The 24,909-nt window shown below is 38.2% G+C and overlaps 1 protein-coding gene across 5 annotated transcripts in view; it reads right to left on the bottom strand.

The window, feature by feature from the left end:
* RYR3 (ryanodine receptor 3) overlaps positions 1-24,909 on the bottom strand; it is a 631,292-nt gene that overhangs the window by 377,093 nt on the left and 229,290 nt on the right. For 3 of the 5 annotated variants that reach the window (XM_056134221.1, XM_056134222.1, XM_056134220.1), the window contains exon 3: positions 10,356-10,463. In XM_056134221.1, coding sequence (XP_055990196.1) covers positions 10,356-10,463 — 108 coding nt within the window. Of the gene's footprint in view, positions 1-4,840; positions 4,862-10,355; positions 10,464-24,909 lie in introns of all 5 variants that reach the window. The other 2 variants (XM_056134219.1, XM_056134218.1) reach the window with 1 other exon arrangement.

Raw genomic sequence — 24,909 nt, forward strand, 5'->3', positions numbered from 1 at the left:
CTTAAACTACAGGAACAAAAAATCAACATAATTGTCAATTTTACAATTTTTTCCCAGTAAGGGCACAAAAAGGAAAGAAAGCTGTCATCTACATTGCCACCACAATTTCTGACAAGAAAATAAGCCAACCTGATTACCCTTATATGATTAAAACACTAAAAAAGGAAATCATGCGAAGTCAGGACTAAAAAGGACAGAATCAGAGAAAATTTAATAGGCAGACCTTCCCACTTAAAACTTTAGCTTAATGAAACAATTCCTACCTCATCTTTATTTTCATTATTTCTCTGATGATTTACAAATATTTCATAACTAGATACTGGTCCCTGGATGATTCTATAGTGCTTTGGAACCACTGATACTGTTCAGGCTCTGAACAGGACTCAGAAGCCATCAGAGAGGTTGTGCCAAGGCCAGAATGCCCACCCCCTGTCAGTCCAGGTTTTCTCCTTGACAGTCAACATCTCAGAACAGGAACAAGACTCCACACTTCCCTTCTCTTCCATTTCATACAGTAGGTTCTCACTTACTTATGGTTCAGAGGTTCTTAGAATAAACGCAGATCTTTGAATAACATTGTTTCATTACATCTTAGTTGGAATTGATTTTTTTCTCCTCCATCTTGCAATCAAATGATCTTTACCTGTAATTGAACCCTGAAAACTCTAATTCTTACACTGTCTTCATTTCCTCATTTCCCCAATGACTTACAAATCCTTCTTCATACCTGGACACTGATCCCAGGATGATTCTTTATTTTTTTAAATTTTTCTTTATTTATTTAATATTTTTTATTAATGAAACACCATGAGGTACAGTTGTAGACTTACAAATTTTTGTGCTTGGGTTTCAGTTACACAATGATGGAGTACCCATCCCTCCACCAGTGCCCATTCTCCACCACCACTGATCCCAGTATCTCTCCCACCCCCATCCCCCGCATCCCACCCTACCTCTGTGGTAGGGCATTCCCTTTTGTTCTCTTTCTCCTTTTGGGTGCTTTGGTTTGCAAAAGAGGCATTGAGTGGCAATCATATTTGGTCTATAGTCTACTTTCAGCATGCATCTCCCAACACCTCCCAACACCCTTTATTTGGTGCTCCCTTCTTTATCTGAGCTGCCTTTCCCCCTAGAGTGTGCGGCTAGCCTCCAAGCCATGGAGTAAACCTCCTGATACTTATCTAAGCTATTCTTGGGTGTTAGTCTCCTATTTTGTTACTTTATGTTTCCCAGATGAATGCAATTTTTCAATGTCTGTTCCTTTCTTTCTGACTCATTTAGCTTAGCATGATACTTTCTATGTAGTACCACTTGTATGTAAATTTCATGACTTCATCTTTTCTAACAGCTACATAGTACTCTATTATGTAGATGTACCAAAGTTTCTTTCTTTTTTGTGTTTTTTTTTTTTAATTAGTGAAGCACCATGGGGTACAGTTGTAGATTTACAAATCTTTGTGCTTGGGTTTCGGTCATACAATGATCAAATACCCATCCCTCCACCAGTGCCCATTTTCTACCACCATGGATAATATCTTCCCCCATCCCCCCCCCCCCCCACCCTGCCTCTGTGGCAGGGCATTCCCTTTTGTTCTCTCTCTCTCCTTTTGGGTGTTGTGGTCTGCAAAAGAGGCATTGAGTGGCAAACATGTTAGGTTCATAGTCTACTTTCAACATGCATCTCCCCTCCTGGGAGGATCCTCCAAACACCCTTTATTTGGTGCTCCCTTCTCTACCTGAACTGCCCTTTCCCCTAGAATACCCGGCTGGCCTCTAAGCTATGGAGTAATCCTCCTGGTGCTGATCTCAGCTATTCTTGGGTATTAATCTCATACGTTGTTACTTTATATCCCCCAAATGAATGCAATCTTTCTATGTCTATCCCTCTCTTTCTGACTCATTTCGCTTAGCATGATACTTTCCATATTGTACCACTTGTATGTAAATTTCATTACTTCATCTTTTCTAACAACTACATAGTACTCCATTGTGTAGATGTACCGAAGTTTCTTTAACCAGTCATCTGTTCTTGGGCACTCAGGTTTCTTCCAGTTTCTGGCTATTGTAAAGAGTGCTGCAATGAACAAACAAGTACAGATGTCTCTACCAAACTTTCTTTAACCAGTCATCTGTTCTCAGGCACTGAGGTTTTTTCCAGATTCTAGCTATTGTAAACAGTGCTGCAATACTCACTCAAACTTGAAGGAACGGTACACTATTTTCTAGATCAACAGCAGTTCAGGAACTTCTAGACTCAAACCCAAACCTAAAAGAAGGGCTAAAGGGGCTGCTACAAGACAAGACAAACCCTACAAGCACAACAGATCCTTACAGAAAGATGACACAAAACCCCATAATAATAATCTCTCTCAACGTCAACAATCTAAATTTACCAATTAAGAGACACAGAGTGGCAAAATGGATTCAGAGACAGAACCCAACATTCTGCTGCCCACAAGAAATTCATCTCAACAGTCAGAGCAAACACAGACTCAACGTTAAAGGATGGAAAACAATCCTGCAAGCAAACAGCTCCCTATTTTTTATTTTTTAATGAATCACTGTGAGGTACAGTTACAGACTTACAAACTTTTGTGCTTACGTTTTAGTCTTACAATGATCGAGTAACCATCCCTCCACCAGTGCCCATTCTCCGCCACCAATGTTCCCAGTATTCCTCCCACCATCCCCACCCCATTCCTGACACCCCAGCCCCTGTGGCAGGCACATTCCCTTTTACTCTCTCTCTCTCCTTTAGGGTGTTGCGATTTGCAATGCAGGTACTAAGTGACCATCATGTTTGGTCTATAGTCTACTTTCAGCAGGTACCTCCCATCCTGAACGGGCCCTCCAAGGATCCAGGATGATTCTAAGGTATGAACAAGCAATCTATCTCCTGTATTCCTGCTCTTCTCACAGCATGTTAGCTCCTGTTAGCCTCCTGGGCCCCCTAAAATTGTATTTCTCCATCCTTCCCAGCTGTGGGTCTCCATGCAACGCAGTTCCTTCCAGATCCTCTTGTCCTATAAATTGGGCTCCCTAGTTCTTGTGCTGTACCCTCCTCCCTACTTATGCTCTTTTTATCAGTGGCCTCTTGGGGGGTGCATGGGGGGAGGGGGAGAAATACTATGCCAAATCATCTTGCTTTCTTTCACTTGCTCTAGCTCATTATTTCAGATTCTTCCATGCTAATACCAGGTAGCAACAACAGTAGGGCGAGGGCATTGGTCACAGGATTTTAACCTCAAGAAAGATAAAAATGCCTGTTGAGATTAGGGTTCATCTGGCACCAAGTTAATTTCTTTTTACAAGAATATTCAAATAGCAAATTTTAATGAAAGTTTCATGAAGTAGAAAAAAGTTGCTTTTTTTTCCCCTAATACATTCCATTCTTCTTCCAGGTGTAATATCAACTCTAATATGTATTAAAAATCACATGACCAAGGGAAAAGTCTAAAGTGAGAAGTTTCTATGCACCCAGGAGTTCTTGATTTCTAAGTGTGCTTCATTTTTTGAAAGGTAAGCAAGTGTCTTAAAAGATTTTCCTTAAAATCAAATATCTTCTAAATTGGAATTTAAGCATATTCATTAAAAATTAAATTAAAACCCATTTTACACTCATTTCTGCCCTTGAACTTACCCCTGCCTCAAATTAAACATTTTTTAATCTTAGGAAAAAAAAACAATTCCCCTCCTCATCGAATTATTTATGTTGCATGCATGGGATTACCTCAGATATTCCAATTTCTCCTAATTATAAGACACTTTAATAAAGATTGTTTACATTTTTACAGTTAAAATTTTCCTGTCTGTCTACACACACACACACAGACACCACACACACATACACACATACACACACACACACACACACAAATCCCTTTTCGTGCTGCCATGGAGAATAAGCTTAAGCTTCCTACAATGATGATTGCAGCTATTATGACAGGGCTAAATATACTAAGAGCAGTTGAATGTCCACAGCAAGAATGGAAATTATTCAGGGTTTGTGTAACATTAGCAAGGCTAAATGTTATCACATTTGCAAAACAACACCATGATCACACAGGCAAAGTGATTTTAAACGTGAGGCATTGGCTTCCAAATGAACAATTCACCAAAAGAAAGACAATTCCAGTAAAGCTTAAGTTCTATATTTAAAGAATGGAAGGTTGGTTGAGAAGTTTGAAAAATAAATTCTGTGCATTCTTTCACTTGAAAATGATTTCTACTTGGGATATGAAGCAATGTAAAAAGCTAGTTAATCTTAATGGTTAGTCTTAATTGTTGAAACTGATAGTGGAGTCCTCTGTTGGTTCACTTACAAGTTATTATAAGTAGAAGGTAGAACTCTGAACTAGCTTTTTTCATTTATATTATGAATTCCAGATCTTATGGAAGAGCAGAGCTGGAGTTACATAATAGCACTGGAAAGGGCTGGAAGCACCGGGAAGTTTGGATTAAGGCACAGCTGCACACTTTGGTCGTTTTACCAAGTCAAAACCTATGACATAGGCCCCTAGACAACATTCGAAAGGGGGAAAAAAGGTTTTGAGAAAAAAATTTCCAGTGTCTTGAAAGGACAAAAAAAAAAAAGGAAAAAGGATGCACAGGCAAGCCGTTCTCCTAATTGCAAAGCAGCAGTTTAACAAGCCACCTGGCAACAAATTTCTAAGTGTGCAGCCACCTCTAATTCCACAAGATTGAAGTGTGTAGTGCAGTGGTGTTTTTAACTGCAGAGGCACAAAGAATGGAAATTGCCCTCAACACTTATAAGTGAAAATACATCTGGAGTCAGGTGTTCATGCAAAGTACATGTATATTAAAGGAGTGAATAACGTACCCATTCCGAGAGGTCACTGAGCTAGCAAAATCAAAAACAGAACAGTAAATGGATATTTTAGTGTGTGCCAGTTTTGCTAAAAGCTTTTAAGTAATGAGAGGAATATAGAGATGTTTACTATAGAAGAAAAAAAAGCACCCATGAGAATAAAGGGGAATTTCTTACCTGATAAATATTTGGTTATTGTAGCTGTAAGGTAGCAGTGGCATTAGATGTAAAAGTTTGTCTAAACTCTCCCCTTCCCCAATTCAGTGCTGATATCATCAGGAAAATAGCTAGCAAGCAACATGCCAGAGCCTACATTTGTCTGTAGCATGATCCACTAGTCCATAATTATATATGTACAAAAATGCACCCAAGGATAATAGTTCCTACTTTCAACAATTTGGCTTTTTATCCCTTTAAAATTATTCCATTAAAAATATTGATAACAGAGATCCTTGGGCCTCTGAGCACTGCTTGGGACTCCCATCCCACCAATATTGCAAACAATTGAATGTGTTTTGCTATAAAGAGGTATTTTCTTACCATAAAATAAGGTATTTTAAGTGGTATATTTGAATCTGATCCCATGTTATCAAAAGGTCAGTTAAAATATGAATTATTACATTTTCATAAATTCTAGCTTTTATTGGAAAAATTTTAATTCAATATTTCATCATATAATTATAATTTAACAGCTGTAACTTAAAATTATTATTTAACAGTAAGAATAGGCAAAGAAGTGGAAGTCATAAAATACACATCTAATGACAGTTTGAAAATAACAATAAATTTTTATTGAGAGACCTTAATGATATTTAATTCCTAAAAATAACATCTGACTCTTTGAAGAAAGAAACTATGTCAGAGCTACAGAATATAGCACATATTATCCTTAACAAAATTTATGGACACATGTCTCAACACATGGGCTGGACCGATAGCAGAGTGGTAGGGCATTTGCCTTGCACACAGCCAGACCGGCTGAGCCAGTTTCGATTTTTTGGCCCCTCTTGGAGAGCCCAGCAAGCTACCAAGAGTATCTTGCCCGCGCGGCAGAGCCTGGCAAGCTCCCCACGACATATTCAATATGCCAAACACAGTAACAACAAGTCTTAAAATGGAGACGTTACTGGGCCTGCTCGAGCAAATCGATGAACAACGGGAGAACAGTGTTTGTTTGTTTTTTTGTTTGTATGTGTCAACAACAACAACAAAATTGAAATTATATATAGTCATCATTGAACGCTTCATGGATTATTGTCCTGTGTAGAGTTGGGGCAGTTGCCCCCTGTGTTGGGGCAGATTTGTTGGTAGATTTCAAATATAAACCCATACCCCAACTCTGGCATATAAGAGCAATTTCACCTACATATTTGGTTGCTATTTTGTAAATATAAACGATTTGAGGATACAGGTATAGGTGGCCCATCATAAGTTAAGAAAAGTCTGAGTATGACATCTCTCACTTTGAATAGCAAATGCAGGGAAAGGCCAACTAAATATTTAATGAGATTGGAAGTAGTATCCTACCCTCATAGGTTATAGCTAAGCAGAGCAATGTCCCCGGGTAGACAGTGGTGGCAGAGATGCTGAGTGAGGGTTCCACAGAATTTGCTGTGGCTTTTTATTTTTATTTTTTTGCTACTAATTCATGCAAAGTCAATTCATAGTTAAACACCCTATTTGGTGCTCTTTGGGTACATTCGTATTCTATCTCCCCAGGCTTTAAGGGCCATATGGTAAGATTCTCAGACTTATATCATACCCCATGCAGAGCAACTTTTTCCCTTTTTGTCTAAAGAAAATCTTACGTCCCTTCCTTAAAGTGCAATTAATGCTTACTGTTAGATTTTACTAGCTAATGATTTTTTTAATGCCTTAAAAATCAGTGGGGTTGAGAATTACTTATAATTTATTTATCAGTTTTTTTCATCAGTGTTTTGAGTCTTGTTCCCACCATACACATATACCAACATAAACTCTCAATCTGTCTTGTTGTCTGATCTGTGAGATAGAAAGGGTAGTGGAAATTCGGGAATCATGAATAAAGAAGAATCCTCTTAGCCTTTATGGAGAAACTCAAACAAATCTCCAAATCTACAAATAGTGTTTAGAATTTAGACAATGGTATTCTAACTCCCCTCAGAGTCTTTTGATTTTACCATTACCAAACAGTTTTGGAGTAGATTCATCTTTAACAGAGTCTTTTTAAGTGGCATTATTACCTTCCTTGGCCATAGATAATATCTTATTCTTGGTGCTGTGTTAGTCAGAAGATAAATATCTCATAATGTGTACTTTGATAACCTTTATAAGATCATGTATTTCCAGTAGACAACACGTATTTTCTAACAAGGCATAGATATATGGCCCTTAAGCATTACAAGTGTGCCATACAAAAATGTGTGCATTTCTCTAGCAACTACATTATGGCTATATTTCCTCTATCAACAAAGGGAAGGATCTTAGGTGGTTTATATGATCACTTAAGCAATGAGAGAAATGAACTCTCTACCTCTCAATAAGGAGAGCTGTGATAAAGTTCCTTATAGAAATATTTTACCAGATCACATCTGCCAATCAAAGTTTGAAAGCTGATTGTATATTAGCATTCTAGATATTTAACATCTGAAAGTGAAGCGTGATATAAACTATTTATAATCCTATGTGTTCTGAGAAGTACAACATTACATCAGACTGAACATCATAGTATTTAATTTATTTTACTTCTTTTTTGTACTTGTGAACATCTGATTAAGTAAACTTTTAAAGAAAACCAATGCCTTTATTATAAGTTATAGTTGGTAATTGTGTAAAGACTTTTTTTGATGAATTATGCCCAGTCACATCAAAATACATGGTGTTCTTTTGTTGATTTGTTTTGGCCACACCTGGCCTAGCAGTGCTCAGGGCTTACTTGTGGCTCTGTGCACAGGAATCACTCTGGGAGGTGTTCAGGGACCATATATGATGCTAGGAATGAATGAGGGTTTACTATCATGCAAGGCAAGTGCCTTAGCCCTTATGCTATTTCTCTGCTCCCCATAAATATGCATTTTGAGGTAAGTGGTAGATATGACATCCACATGTTTATATAGTACCTGTTTATATTCCTTTGAGGCATCTAAAAATGTCTAAAGGATCCTACAATGGGAATAAATGGTTTAGAGATTAAAGAGAAATCAATATTAATTTACTTACATACCGAAAGAATTCATTGGTACTTATTTCTTACCTAGTGCTATGAAGTAGGTTACTTTCTGAAGATATGGACAATGTTGTACAGAAAGAAGAAATAACTTGCCCGAGAAGTCATCTAGTTTGATATAGTCTCTACTGAAAACATGCCTGAGCTTTTCTAACTGAAGTGATACCTGGAGGTCATTTCTCTAGGATGGGGATTGAGGTCTGAGAGGTGGTTTTTGGTATCTCTGTTGACCCCATGTCTTCTGCCAAAGGTGGCTAGATGTATCACATAATGTAAATCCAATCAGTTGAAAACATGAAAGTACCTTGATATCTGTATGTAGAAATTTTACTTCTAACTCATGCCATTTAATGGCCCATCCTGATAAGCATTTATGTGTTGGCTGTTTTTCCCACAACCAACTAATATGAAATTTAATCAGAGATAAAATGACCCAAGAATAAGTTCTGCAAAATGGACTCTGAGGGACACCAGGCATCTCTGCTCCTAAGTACTCATTATGTATTCTCTTCATCAACATAAGTTTGGATCCTGCCTGTGATTAAGTTCTTTTTATTAATAAACTCCCTATTGTTAAATCAGACTGAACACCTTTTCTTTTCCCTGCTAGCAGGAGCTGTAGAATTGTAAATTCTTGCCAGAATAAGGCTTCTGTGCACCCATCATATCAACAAACAATTAAAGTCAGTTTGAAAAGTATCCAATTGCTATAGATCTGTGAAGAGACGTGCCACACATACCACACGTTGATGTCTAGAAGAAAAAAATACACTCTTCAAACATCCCGTTTGGTGGCAGTCATGATCATTTGTAAAAGTAATATCCATCTGAAAGCAGTAAATGCCTATTTCCAAACAAAATGGACTGGCATGCAAAAGAGATGCCATCCTACTCAAACATCCCCAGGCTCCAGAGAACTATAAGAGTCTGTCATATTAGCTCCTTCCTTTTTTTAATTTCTTCTCTGCTTTCTTTTTCATCCCTGATGGATATTAGAATCTAAATGAAAATAAGTACTAATAGTAAATGTGCACAGCAACCACTTTGGAAAAGCAAAAATAATCAGACTCGAGGGGTTTTATAAAAATATTGTTTCTTGTAATAAAAACTGAGAGCCCTGATGGAATTTTCTGAGAGTTCCTAGAGTGTTTAGTAACTGAATCTGTTGTCCAAGTCACCATTTAGTGGAGCCACCAATGAATAAACAACCTTAAAATTTTAAAAAGAGTCACATTTCCCATCTGTGTTCCAGCTCTTTTCTCAATTCTAAGCTTTCTTTTTTACTATTCAATACCAACAATAATGCTACAATGTTGAAATAGGAAAAGAAGAGTTAGATTTCTTTTTGTCTCCAGGTAAAGTAACACAAAAAGACATATGATCCAATGTAGTTATTATACTTACCCAATCGATATTCAAACTATTATACATTTAATAATAAAATTTCATGGACCATTTGATTTGAACTTCAGTTTTCACTAGAATTTCTCACAAGGTAATGAGAAGACAAAATATTTTAGAACAGAAAGTATGATGATTGATTCCACATTTTAAGAAGAATATAATAGAGATTAAAACAAATTGAAAAACAAATGCTAAGTACAGAAGAATCAAAGCAGTTTGGAAGCTGTTTCCATAACCAGAAGCATAGTTGTCTAAATGTAGACACTAAGTAGAATGGAGAAAGGCCCTTTGATTTAAAGGCTGTAGAATTAAAATACAAGGTGACAAGTAAACTTAAATGGACATGCCTCATTAGGGGAAAAAGAAAAAAGTATTCTGAAATGTCTTGCCAAAGTCTTGCCTGGGTGACCTATAATGGGGTACTTGGAACACAAACACAATATTTTGGTTTAATATGTAGGAACTGTTTTATTAACCATAGGAACTGTAGACATTATGGGTAAGACTGTGGAGTGTGAAAGACTCTAAAACTACTATAACTTGGTTGTCCCCCACCTGGCTGTGCCCCCTGGGGGCTTCATAAATCTTTAAGACTTTTCTAACAAAGAACCCAATGTGCTCCAGCAACCTCAAGTCCATTCAACCTCTCCACATTTCTTAGAAACTATGGATTAAGGAAAGGGAGATGGTCAAGTGTTCTATGTGTCATTCAGGCAACAATAATGATGTTCTTGTTTGTCCAGCAGAAATTGCTTAATCCAAAAGAAGAAAGTTGGGGCTACTAAAAAAGAAGAATCAAGTTCAGGAGGCAAGATCATATCAAAGATTTCAAGATTCTTCCAGCTAAAAACTGGAGGAATGAAATGAAGCATGTACTTTTAGGCTATGGTAAGTCCCAAAGTCCACGTAGGTACTCACCCCTTCTCCACCATTTTCAACTGTGTTGGCAAGCATTTCCTGCAGGGCTCTGACAGACAGGGACTGTTCCAGGACAAAATTGCAGACGCAGAGATCTGGAGGAACATACTGTGGAAATAAAACCGAAATGAGGACATCTACACATACCAGTAAAGGTCCAATCAGGCAAAAACATCTTAAGGGCAAACAGCCTATGACTCAAAAGGACACTTGGATCCAGGAATATGAGTTAAATGGTGGATTTCTTTTATTCATGTTAAGACTAACTTCAAAATGGATTCTGAATGATAGGAAAAAGAAAAGCCCCAATGTCAAAGAAGCAATAAGACCAAGTTGAGCAAGGGTTGGTGGCTTATGTGGGAGAATATATGTTTATAGAGTTACTGAAGTTGGGAAAGGAAGATCAGACTAATTTATGCCTATGTTTGGGTGGGATCAAAGGAAGAAAGTCTTGGGATGACAACGACAACAATTTGTGAAAAGGCGATGGATAGATCAGAATGTGCCTATACATAACAATTACAAGAATAGGTTACTCATTAAGAATTCTGCAGTGTATGGTGATGGGCATGGTGTTGGAATAATGCACATGAGAAACCATCATCAATGGTATTGTAAATCACAAAATCCCAATCAATAATTTTTTAAAAGAGAACTCTTCAGCATAAAGAGTGAGGAGAAGGAGTTAAGAGCTATATAGCTATTGTTTTTAAAGAAATTCCCAGAACTTGAAGAATTGATGGTCCTTATAACTTAAGAGTGTTCAGTTAGCATATTCAGTTAGCAACTTTTTCTGAATATTTTTCAAAATCAAAGCCAGCCTTCTCTGAATAGTGATGGCCAGTGTTTACCTAGAATTTGCTCTGTGCCCAGCACCATTCTCAGTGCCTTGAGAATAATTAGATTGTAATTAATTTAATCCTCACAACCAGTCTTTTAAGATAGGGGTTATTTGATACTCCAGTTTGTAGTGAAGATAACAAAGGCACAGAGAAGTTAAGTCACCTTCTCATCCACTAGGCTGAACACAGGTTGCCAACTTACATACCCTGTCTCCAAAGTGCATATGGTTAACTACACACTATTTCTGCCAACAGTGAAAGATTAAAGGGTCTGGGAAATGGTTGAAGTGTTATACCACATGCCTAGCATGCAATGGACCCAAGTTTGATTCCCAGCACCACAATCTCTCCATTATCCACAACACCCAACACCCTCCGTCACCACAAGGTGCAGTTCTAGGTACCCCTAAGCAACTCTGAGCCCTCATGGCTTTTCAGCACTGGCAGGGTGACCCTTATGGTTTCCAGTACTGCTAAGACAGGCAGTATCACACTGCCTGGTGGAGCAGTGAACTGGCCTGTTTTCATAAGTGACTGGAGTATTCCTGGGAGTGGCCCAGAATAAAAGAAAATATTAAAGCCCTTCAAAAAAATAACTAAAATAATTTCAGTCAGCAAATACTTAGGAACTATATTTATGTAAAACAGTTGATATTAAGAAAAATATAAGAAACAAAACAACAATCACTTCTGTATAGAAGTTTGTGATCTCTACCACTCCCTCCTGGGAATATACTTGTAATTACTTTCCATACCAAGCCTGGATTTTCTATGTGCTATTAGTTGCACATGGACACCAGGAAAATAATAGGAATGAATTAGGGTCAGAAGTCACTGAAAGCTATGTCTAACACTCTGTTACAGACAAAGCTGTTTCCATGGAGTTCCAAATTAAAAGCTAGAGCAGCCTGCTGCTAAGGCACTGGTAGCCTTTCTGATTTTAGCATTTTTATTTTAAAAACAAATATGCTGGGATTTGAAATGCTTAAGAGCTCTTTAATTTACATGTTTGTGTAATTATTCTACCCTTCTCCTTCTTCCATGACTTCAAAAATAAGATGGTGCCACACTGTGGAACCAGCTACTATTTCTTTTCTTTTTTTTTTTTTTAAGCATTTTATTTATTTATTTATTTTTTTTTTTACAGTTGTAGATTTACAATTTTTTTGGTGCTTGGGTTTCAATTATACAATGATCAGATACCCATCCCTCCACCAGTGCCCGTTTTTCACCACCATGGATAATATCCCTCCCACCCCCATCCCCCCATCCCCCCCTGCCTCTGTGGCAGGACAATCCCCTGTGTTCTCTCTCTCCGTTTGGGTGTTGTGGTCTGCAAAAGAGGCATTGAGTGGCAAACATGTTCAGTCCATAGTCTACTTTCGACATGCATCTCCCCTCCTGGGAGGATCCTCCAAACATCCTTTATTTGGTGCTCCCTTCTCTATCTGAACTGCCCTTTCCTCTAGGATACCCGGTTGGCCTCTAAGTTATGGAGTAATCCTCCTGGTGCTGATCTCAGCTATTCTTGGGTATTAATCTCATACTTTGTTACTTTATATCCCCCAGATGAATGCAATCTTTCTATGTCTATCCCTCTCTTTCTGACTCATTTCGCTTAGCATGATACTTTCCATATTGTACCACTTGTATGTAAATTTCATGACTTCATCTCAGACTGAGTAACCCTGTCTCAAAGGCTGGTCTTTGAGTGGCTTCAACCTTGAGTGCTATTCTATGTAAATAATTTTGTACTCAAGTTGTCACCTGAAAACTTAGTCTTCCTCAGATTCTGGCATTGCCATAATTTTCCCATTTCTCTCAATGAGGTACCTTAGGAGAAACTGCAACACAAGGACATGATAGTCTTTTTGTTCTACATGTTTCTTGCATTATTTTGAAATTCTATTCTTGCTGCAAGTAATTAGCTCATTTGTATGGAACTTGAACAAGCAGACAGTTGGTGATGCTTCACATCCAGGAAGTGGTTTTCAAGCTCATATAGCATCATTACAAACGGCATATAGTATTATGATAAAGCATTTCCCTAAAGACCTTATGCCATAAACACATCATCCAACACAGTCTCCCAAATTTTTAGAGGTTTTTTTATTCCATTGCTGAACCTTAGTCACCAAAATTAGGAAGCTAATAATAATATTCATAATATAGCTTACTTATGTTATGCCATAAACACATCATCCAATGCAGTCTCACAAATTTTTAGGGGTTTGTTATTCCATTGCTGAATCTTAGTCACCAAAATTAAGAAGCTAATAATAATAATAATCATAATACAACTTAATTACTTTTTCCCACTTGAATAAAAACATGTAATTTTTAGATTTTTCTGTTCAGGAATGTCTACAGTTATAGTTGGTATTTTTAAAATATACTTTTTGCCTAATCAGCAAAAAGACCAACTTTTAAAAGAAGCCTATTTTGTCCATCATCTTTAAAATAGGAATTTTTACCACTCCAAATGCAAGAGATGTTGCTCCTACGTGAGGCTTTATGGTTCTACATTTCTTTTTTCCATTTCTTTCTGGCTTACTTGGACAAAAGCCCTCCCCTAATACTGTCCTGTTGGTCCATCAGGACACTGGGCATGGTTCAATTACATATTTCTTTCAAAGATATTCAAGATCACAATGTGGTCATAATTTTATTACTTCATGAAGGGGTTACTTTCAAATAGGGACAAAGCATGTGGACAGGAGGAAGCACCTCAAATTGAAGTGTGCCTTTTGCCACCGGTCTTCCTGGTTTTTTTATGATTCAGTTTATCTACCTCTGGAATCTGATCCATGCCTGGACTCTATACTCAAGAATGAGAACACACTCCATCAGCAGCACATAAAGCCATGAGCAAGGGAGGCAATGGGCAACCACAAAGATCTGGAAAAGTGAAACAAAATGTAACCAGAATTTGTGTCATCAATGAAGCAACAGCTGACTACACTGACTGTCATCCTTAATAAAATTCCACCTCCATTTCCCTTCGGATAAGCCAAAGATGCATCCTTAACTTTTTTCTTATACCCTGGTGGTATACGAAGCTTGGCAGGGCATAGGTGTGGACACCAAAAATGTTTATCCAACCTATTGCCTGCTGATGCACTTCTGCCAGGCAAAGCTAGACTTTGTTAGCTGAACTTTATCAAGCTCTTTGTGCAGACCTCTATCAGTCTAACACTGGACAGACTCTGAACCTCAGAAAGGAGCGTAGAAGAACATCAATTTGGTGATGTGCAGAAAAGAGGTACAAATCTATTGTCAAGCACAAGATCTTCTACTCCTATCTTCCAGCGACTGCTGCCATTGATGGTGAAAAGAGGAATACCAATGCAAAGATCTTACTAGAGATGAGAGTCTTTTTTTAGATCCAGTATGATTACCTGGACATTTAGAGGGATCACAGTATGATGGGAAATACTGGCGACAACATTGAGGACAGTAAGTGCAGCTGGTTCAGTGTCTGCAGTGGGCCTCTCCAGAGCAGTACCGGAGTCTACAGGGAAACTATAGGAAGAGAAGGAAACCAAGAACTAGTCCTGGGAGAGGGCACTATATGATGAACTGAATCTTCCAGCTGTGTTCACTCAATCTGAGGAAAAGAATCACAGCTGCCTCATGAGTCTCTTGGGCTGGAGCAATAGCATAGTGAGTAGGGCATTTGCCTTGCACGCAGCCAACATGGCTGACCGAATTCGATTCCTCCGCCCCTCTCGGAGCCTGGCAAGCTACCCCTGACATATTCGATATGCCAAGCACAGTAACAACAGTCTCATGATGGAGATGTTACTGGTCCTGCTCGAGCAAATCGATGAACAATGGGATAACAGTGACAATGACATGAGTCTCTTCGAACAGTATACTGGCCCCTATCACTGACCATGTTCCCGAGGTTAGCACTGAAACTCTATACGCACACACACACACACAAAAATGACTTAGCATGCAAGGCCGCAAGTGGGGAGGCTTGATTAATTATTAAGTTCAAAAAAAAGAAAAGAAAAAAGAAATGAACAAAGGCCACTAGTCTATAAAAGCTAATTTGCTTGCACACTGAGATGCCCTCAGGAGCTCTCTGTGTCCCTGGGCTCTCAAGCTTATGGCTCAGTCCCACTGCCTAGCAGACCTCAACCATATGCTTGATGATTCTCAGCATGGAGAGCAGGTTCTATTGACAGATTTTCTGAAATAGTGGCTCATCAGTCCCCAACCCTCTGTCTGGAGAAAGAAGCACTAGATTTCTAGGTGTCCTATAGAAGACCTTGAGATATCAGGACACTGAGTAAACCAGGGGATAGGTATTTATTTAACATGTTGATTTTAATGATGGTATACTTGAGATTTGCACAATACTTTATTAATTCAATTAAAAAACCCCACTGGATCAAAAATAATGCAGGGGAAGGACCATGGATTCTCCAAGTTCCATAAATGTATGTGACTCTTTCCATGTTTCACTGGTAAAAATACATCCAAGGTAGTGGTAATCTGATATTCCTGCTCCTGCTCTTATTTAGCATTTATATACCTAAGAATACACTCAGTACTATACTTGCAAAGTCTTTAGTAAAATGAAGAGGGTAATTACAAAAAGGAGAATATTCATCTTTCTGTTCCACTATTAAGAAATATGTTTGGGCTTACAGAGTTCACATATTATAGTTTGTTTTACTTGATTGTAGGTATCTTGAAAAACTTCCACTTGTATTTTCATAATGTTTGGAACATTATATTGTCCACTCAAGTCTTTGTGAACTAAGTCTCTATGTATTACACCAGGATTTCTTAAACTTTTTATAGTCATGACATCCTTTCATCCAAGAAGTTCTTATGCAACCCTGGGTATACAGGTATATAAAATAGGTATAAAAATCAAACATTTTATGTTAGTAAGTCACAGTTTTTTTGTTTTAAAAAGTTATACAACCCTTTCCAGCATGCATATACCATCCCAAGCAATCCCTCCAACCATCATTTATCTAGTGGTCCCTTTTCCATCCCAGCACATGAGATTGGCTTCCAAGCCGTAGAGTGATCCTCCTGGCTCTTATCTCTACTATCCTTAGGTGTTAGTCTCCTATTATGTTACTTTATATTTTGCAAATGAGTGCAGCCATTCTATGTCTGTTTCTCTCTTTCTGATTCATTTTACTTGGCATGATACCTCAATACTAATCCATTTATATGCAAATCTCATGGTTTCATCTTTGGTTGTAAACCAAGTGGATAGAACACTTCCCTTACTGGCTGAGCCCCTTCCCAGCATTCCTGCTTATTGTTAAAGATGCCTTTGCCTCCTATTGGCATGTGTCTCCTCTTACTTCTGTTAATCCATCTTGTGTTCATACAGCCATGGCTCACTTATACACTGGTAAGTACATCTATGGCTTTGAATAAAAACGAGTGTTCTAGTTTCCTTATTTAAATCTTTAAAGAGCTTTAAATATTAGGTTTGTATGCAGAGCATGATAAATATGTTTTCATTCAAATGTACATGCATACAAGAACACATCAGTGAACAAAATTTAAAAAAACAACTGTTAGTCTACAATAAAAATTACAGGTTATCAAAAGTTAAAGGTGAAGAATATGGGTAGCTCAGGTAAAGAGGCCAACAGTACAGTAAAGGTTGGAATTCCATTTTAGTGGTGAACATAATGTACTAAATACAGATGCTGATTTGCAATGCTATACACTTGAAACATCTTACAAACCAATTCTAACTTAATAATTTAAAAAATGGATATGGTGCATAGTAACTACTCAATAAATATGTTATTATCCAATATGGGGCAGTTAAATTAAAATATCAATAAGTCACTTAAGTATTTGATTACTTACATAGTAATTCTGAACTTTTCATTTTATGGAAAGACAAGGCAAAAATACCTGCCATTCAAGGCTGGATGATCTTGTGAAGTGTTGGGGAAGTAAATAGATACTTTCAAAGTGTGATTCAAAAGGCTCAGAGGTGAATGGTAAAGCCAGTGAGAGGCATAAAGACTTGAGGGAGACTGGCCTATGAAGTGGTAGATGGGGAGGGAAGCAAACAGATCAAGGTAAGAAGTGAGGCTCGGGAAGAAGATGACATTAGACAGAAATCTTAAGACCTTTGACAAGGAATTTGGATTTTGTTTTCAGAGCAAGAAAACAGCTTTAAAGAAGTTTTTGGAAAAAGTAATCTAATCAAATTGCTGTCTTTGAAAGATCTTTGCAGTCCTGTGCAAAAGGGGTGAGATCAAGACAGAGAAGTTGGGAATGAACTGGATATGCAGTGACAATAATGGCATGAAAGTTACAGCAGAGATGGAGGTAAGGAGTTTAACTTAAAAAAATCTTGAGAGGGTAAAAGAATTAAGACATCATGACTGGCTGGGTTAAGATGACCAGGAAGGACTGTAATATGACTAGTTTTTCCATTGGATAAGAATGTGAGCATAAAGGATAGAACTCATCAAGAATAAGTCACAGCTAGTGTCAGAAGGAATAAAGACAATAATCACACTGGCAAATTGTTCACAGAAACCTCCCATTCTGGTCACAAAACAATAATGATAGACTGGGGAGGATCTGAGACTGCGTAAGGGAACTCCTGTAAATGTCAGCAGAGCTAGCCTCATCTGGGGGAAGAGGAGGAAATCTGAGACTGACACATATTCTCCATAAAGGGAGAATTTCTGGAAATCAAGCAACCGAAATCAGTCCAATCAACCTCACTTGACTTTCTATGTCTAGCAAGCATTCAACAGGTATTTACAGAACAGAAGAGAATAGACAGAGCAATATGCATTCAAGTATTGTGCGAGCTATTGTTAGAACAAGAGAATACACACATGATTTGTATTAGTTAAGGAATGTTTAAGCTCTTGGGGAGATGTATGTATTGTACATGACAAAGTAATACAAGAGTCTATTTAATGGTATGATAAATGGATAGTATGCTAGTAATCTTGCACGACCCATAGGTCTCTGAATGACACTGTGATTAAGAAAGAGAAGCCCAAAAAGGCACATTAGAAAATGTTCTACATCATTAATCATCAGGGAGATACAGCTCAAAACAACAATGATATATCAATGATATATCATTTCACACCACAGAGACTGGCCCACATCCACAAGAACAAAAGCAACCAGTGCTGGTGCAGATGTAGCGAGAAAGGGACCCTCCTTCACTGCTGGTGAGAATGCCGACTGGCAGCCCTTTTGGAAAACAGCATGGACAATTCTCAAAAAATTAGAAATTGAGTTCCCATTTGACCCAGCAATACCACTCCTGGGAATATATCCCAGAGAGGCAAAAAAGTATAGTCGCAGAGACATCTGCACTTGTTTGTTCATTGCAGCACTCTTTAAAATAGCCAGAATCTGGAAAAAACCTGAGTGCATGAGAACAGATGACTGGTTAAAGAAACTTTGGTACATTTACACAATAAAGTACTATGTAGCTGTTAGAAAAGATGAAGTTATGAAATTTACATACAAGTGGTACTACATGGAAAGTATCATGTTAAGTGAAATGAGTCAGAAAGAGAGGGGTAGACATAGAAAGGTTGCATTTATCTGGGGAACATAAAGTAACAAAATAGGAGACTAACACCCAAGAATGGCCGAAATTAGTACCAGGAATTTTGCTCCATGGCTTGGAGGCCAGCCACACATGCTAGGGGGAAAGGGAGCTCAGACAGAGAAGGGAGCACCAAATAAAGGGTGTTGGGAAGATCCTCCCAGGATGGGAGAAGCATTCTGAAAGTAGACTATAGACCAAACATGATTGCCACTCAATGCCTCTTTTGCAAATCAAAACACCCAAAAGGAGAGAGAGAACAAAGGGGAATGCCCTGCCACAGAGGCAGGGTGGGTTGGGGGACATGGGGGGTGGGAGGGATACTGGGACCCTTGGTGGTGGAAAATGGGCACTGGTGGAGGGATGGGTGTTTGATCATTGAACAATTGAAACCCAAGCACAAAAATTTGTCAGTCTACAACTGTACCTCATGGTGTTTCACTAATAAAAAAAAAAAGAACAGCCCAGACAGAAGCTGGGAGCTAAGAGTTCCTGTACATATTGACAACTCAGACTTTTTATAAATGAACAAAATGGGAAATTTATTATTTCCACTTTGTTATGTATATTCTTCCCATTAATTTAAAATCTCATTAGGAAACTGTGGTAGAACAATATCAGTACTTTAGTGCTGGTGTTAATTGTGTCAAAACATACATTTAGAAGAGATAAGGCATTGTGCCCTAAATACATATACGGTACAATAAAATATTTTTTTCTATAAAAATAAGTGATGTTACTCAAAAAACTGTACTTACTCCCTAAAGTACCCCCCCACTAAATTTAGCCATAAAGTTGTGAGTTTGCAGAACACCTCTGTCCTTGTTTATTTTAGCTTGTTGACCCAATTCACCTAAGAATAAAGTCAAGTACTAGAAGTGTTATGTATTAGTAAAGGAAGTAAGTGATAGAGAAGGGGAAAAAATGACTAGCCACTCCTATTTACTGATTTTTCTACCTATACCTATTATTCCATTCCCAGCTAGAAGAAATCTTTAGATGGTGTATTATGTTATTATGTGTGGATGGGTTTACATGGATTCAACCCCACTCTTATGGGTAGTCTTACCTGCAAGCTGAAGTAATTTCTAATGTCAATCACCGAAACAGAAGGAACAACTGAGAAAAGACATCAGAACTAAGAAGAGGTGGGTTATCTGGTAAAGGTGAATCTCATTTTTAAAAAAGAGAATTGTAAAAAGACATTTAGGGCAGTATATGTTTATGGAGGCATCCAAGCAGAGACAGATCCAAAGCTAGAAAATAAAGGTCTAGGATACTCATTTTTTTGTCTCTAAATTTCTGTATAAACAGAAACAGGAAGATTGAGCATACATATTAGGTAAGGAAAACTAAGTCAAAAGGTTGGCATGCATTGGACCTTCTAGCTGATGTTAGTCATGTTTTTAACTATTTTTGGAAGTAATGACCTATTTTTATTGCAATATGGACAAAAAGGAACAAATTTTGGTTTATAAGTACGACAAAACATTAAAGAAATGTGCTTTCCTGTGACCAAAAGATTGATGAGAGTTGACCTAAAAGAAGAATCTCATGGAGCAGCAAAGCAGAACTGATTAGACAGTACTCACCAACAGAACATCTCTATTGAGGGGTAAGCCAAGATACTTCTGAATTTCTTTGGTCATCATCTCTCAGTTGCTGCCTGGAGCTGCCTAGTCAGCGAAACATTATGACTGATACTCATTTTCATGGTTCTACATTTTAAATTGTATATTCGAAAAAGTTTATTTCTCCGGGGGCAATATTCCTGCCAATAACAAATAGATTTGAATTTAGTCTTTCTCTGCTAGTTTCTACACATATTGTTTTTGTTCCCTTGCAGATTCTCTGATAGGATTGACAATCTTCCCTAGGAGAACTCAATATGGTCCTGCTCAAAGACTATGAAAAAGACTTCTCAAGTCCTCTGGGACAAAATATTATTTTCCCTTCCAGAAAAATTTCCAGGCTAACCAGATTCCATTGAGTATACAGTGTGGCATTGGATAAGTCCAATTTTCCACGGGACAGCACCAGGACAGCCAAAGATGGTAAATGTAATTTGTATTTAAAGAGCTTTAAGCACTTTAAAGACATTATCTCATCCACGTACAGCAGACATGAGCTCATTTACTGATTTCCTATCTATTATTGATAGTGCATAATTATTTGTATTGTGTTTATATTTCAAAGGCAGGGCCTGTCGTTAACCAAATTAACACCAACATTCCATTTCAACCAGGCTTTATTTATTTATGCAGCTAAGTGCTTTTTAAGCCTATCTTCATCACCTCTGCTAAACTGACGGCTTGCTGGAAAAATAGCTATAAAATGAATGCTTAAGTTTAAAGTTGGCAACCCTGTGGATTTCTGCAAAATAGATACGTTTTTGCAACCATTTTGGTGGTCAATTGAGATGTTAAAGAATCAGGTAATGCTTACATAGGCTAGTGGAGAAACTAAAATAGAACACATTAAATATATGTAGTTATCTAACTGCATAATTATAGCAGACCATGTGCTAATTTATCAATATTAGCCCACAACTCAACCTTTTCTGGGAGAAAGAACTTATAGCCATTTTATTGAAAAGAAACTAAGATTGAACACTTTTCCACAATCATCTGTGGGGAAGAGCATGCAAATCCTGAATTTAAAAAACTCCTTCTCAACTCCTTCTGATTCATGCTTTGTCAATACCGTTGAAAGGTTGCCATCCCAATGCTAGATTGATAAATTTTAATCCCACCAAGGCTAGTTTCTGTCAACTCTTATACTTTAATAAGTTGAGAATATCATGTTCTCCCATTTGGAATGACCCCTGAGAACGCAGACTCAGGGGTGGACTGCAATCAGTGGGACTATGAGCGTCAAGAGCTTTATAAAATCTAGATTTCTGTCAATTAAGATCTTTTCTCTCTTTTTGCAGTTCTAATGTGTAAGGCAATTTACCACGTAAATTTTCTCTTCCAAAAGGTATTTCTGTGCACAATAGGAAAGCGTTCACCAGGACCATGGATGGGTAGATTGACCAAGACTTTAAAAATTGTGAGGGAAGAGACTTTGCCTGTGTTAAAAACTTATCACAGAATTATACATAAGCAGTATGGTACACTACATTTAACCTTATAGTTAGGAAGCTTTATTTTTGTTTTAGGGTCACATACATTGGTGCCCAGGGTTTATTCTTGGCTCTGTGCTCAGGGACTGATTACTCCTCTTGGTGCTCAGGAGACTATATGTGGTGCCACAGATCAAGCCTTGGTCAGCCTTACCCCTTGAAAACATTATTTTTGAAAGAAATGGGTGAAAAATGTGTCTTTTAAAAGAATGACCTGAGATGAAAGAGATAGTACAGGAATTTGGGCACATAGGTTCTATTCTTGACACCAAGGGATTCCTCTATCACTGGGTGTCAACCGGGAAATCTCAGAGTGTTGCTGGTATGACCCTGATGGTCCCTGGTACTGCAGAGCCCAAGTAGTACAGCCTCCTCAGGTCCTAGCATTCAGCCAACAAGTCTGGATGCCTAAGAATCACTGTGAGAGGCCTGCAGATATCTTGAGTACTGCTTGTGAAGTCCCTCCAACTGCCCCCACCAAAACTAAATGAAGTAAAGAAAGAACTTCCTGGTGCCTAAGGAAACAACCACATGAATGCCATACTCTCAGCAAGGAGTCCTCTCTAGGTGGTTCTTCATTCTAGGAAAAGGGAATCATCCTGGGAGAACTGACAACTAAGGAAAAATCACCATTACAGTACAAGATGGCTCATTAAGCAGTAACATAGCCATGAGCAGAGGGCAGCTTTTTCTGATGTCTTTCTGCCCTGAACTTTTACTCTAAGAGGGAGTACTCAGAAGCAAAGGGATAGAGAAAGTTGATCATGCACTAGGGAAAGTAAAGTGCTGATATTAAAAAAAATAATAATAAAGTTAAAGGCCAGAGAGGTTGCATGGGGATTAGGATAATTGTCTTACATGTGGCCAGCACCACATACACACACCTGCCCCCAAGCAGGGCAGGGGTCATTTCTAAGCACAAAGTCAGAAGTGAATCCTGAGCACTTGGGTAACCCACTCCTGCCCAAGTAGCACTTTAGCACTGTCGTCCTGTTGTTCATCGATTTTCTCGAGTGGGTACCAGTAACGTCTCCATTGTGAGACTTATTCTTACTGTTTTTGGCATATTGAATATGTCACAGGTAGCTTGCCAAGCTTTGCTGTGCGGGCAGAATACTCACGGTAGCTTGCAGGGCTCTCCGAGAGGGCCAGGTTGGCTGCATGCAAGGCAAACGCCCTACTCGAGTAAAAAAATTTATTTATTTATTTATTAACTAATTATTATTATTATCATTATTATTATTTGCTTTTTGTGTCACACCCGGTGATGCACAGGGGTTTCTCCTGGCGCTGCACTCAGGAATTATTCCTAGCGGTGCTCAGGAGACCATATGGGATGCTGGGAATTGAACCCGCACTGGCGTGTGCAAGGCAAATGCCCTACCCGCTGTGCTATCGCTCAAGCCCCCAAATAAAAAAAACTTTTAAAATAATTCTAAGAAATTAAATATTTACTTAAGAACATTTGAAGTTTTTCCTATGGAAAGAAGATCCCACTGCTCCCTACAAAGAGAAAACTGAAATTATAGAATAAAATTCCTTTGACAAAAATCCTACTAAGAAATTGCACCCACTTCACGCCCTACTGAGGTCACGAGTTGCCCCCCACAAGCGGCTCTCCGGCATGGCCATGGCTCCAGAGGCCAAAGGACTTAATCCAGAGCCCAGCAGCTTGAGGCAGAAAAGTGAATGGACCATGCATTGACCTATGGCACCATGCCTCCCCTGCAGGGAAAGGGTGTTGCTCCCTTCCGCCTCCCCCCGCCCCCTCCCCTGAGTTGCCCCCCAACGAGTGGCTCTCTGGCATGGCCATAACACCAGAAGCACAGAAACTAATCTCGTAATTATCTGGCTCTTTGCAGAAATCCCACCAAACTTACCTAGTAAAGTATCAGAAATACAAAATTGCGCAGCCACTATTGCGGCCATGCGCCATCATACGGTTCTCATAACCAGCTATAGAAATCAAATTATTTCACAATGCCTTTTCAGCAATTCTGATTGTTGGGGGAAATTCTAAACAATAATTTTGCATCTTTTGTCAAAATAATGAATGTAATCAAAGTAGAGAGAGAGTTTAGTAGAAATCATCTGCCTCACAGGCATTGGGAGGGGTGGGAGAGGGGTATATTGGTGTTCTTGTGGTGAAAAATAAGTACTGGTGAAGGAAAAGGTGTTTGATCATTGTATGACCGAGACCTAAACCTGAAAGCTTTGTAACTTTTCCCACAGTGATCTAATAAATAAATATAAGAAAAGAAAAAAATTATCACAAACTTTTAAAAAATAAAATAAAATTATGTCAGATATTTGGGGAAGAAAAGAAAAAAAATTGCATCCAAAGTGAATTGGAACTGAAAAACAAACCTACAACCGCCATTTCTTTGCCCCTTCAATCTAATGCTTAGATATTTATTGGCTGATTCACTGACACTGATCTCACAGTAATGTTTATTAATTCAAAGGAAAGTAAAGGCTTGCACATCAATAATCCTTCCATGAGACTCAGAATTCTCATCAGAGCTATCACAAATATAAGTTTATATTGGAAGCATCAATATAGAAACATGACCAGCTCAATAATATCCTGAGTCAGACCACTAAAATTTCAGATTATTCAGGACCCTTCTCCACGTGGGTACTTTTAAAAGAATTTGCAGAAGGCTTTCCCAGTCTCTCTCTGGGAAACTATAGCACAACTGGATCAAACAAAAGTACATTCAAGTTTCTGAAAGACAACTGGTATTCTAGATCCTTCTTTCATGATTTCAAGACACCAAAATATAAGAATTTCACTTGAAAAGAAGAGCCCAATAATTTGAAATTCACACTCATGTTTTTTGGATCTTACCCAATATGAACCCAACTCAAAGTAAAGCTGAGGTGCCCTGGGCATTTGTATCTTGCCAAGCATCAATAGTTTCTGGCACAGTTAAGAAAGAATGCTATCAAGAACCTGACAAAAATCAGGCTTTGTGAAGCTTGTGTTCTTTAAAACGAGGAAGA

The sequence above is a fragment of the Sorex fumeus genome, unplaced genomic scaffold (assembly GCF_029834395.1).
Source record: "Sorex fumeus unplaced genomic scaffold, SorFum_2.1 ptg000098l, whole genome shotgun sequence".
Lineage (NCBI taxonomy): Eukaryota > Metazoa > Chordata > Mammalia > Eulipotyphla > Soricidae > Sorex > Sorex fumeus.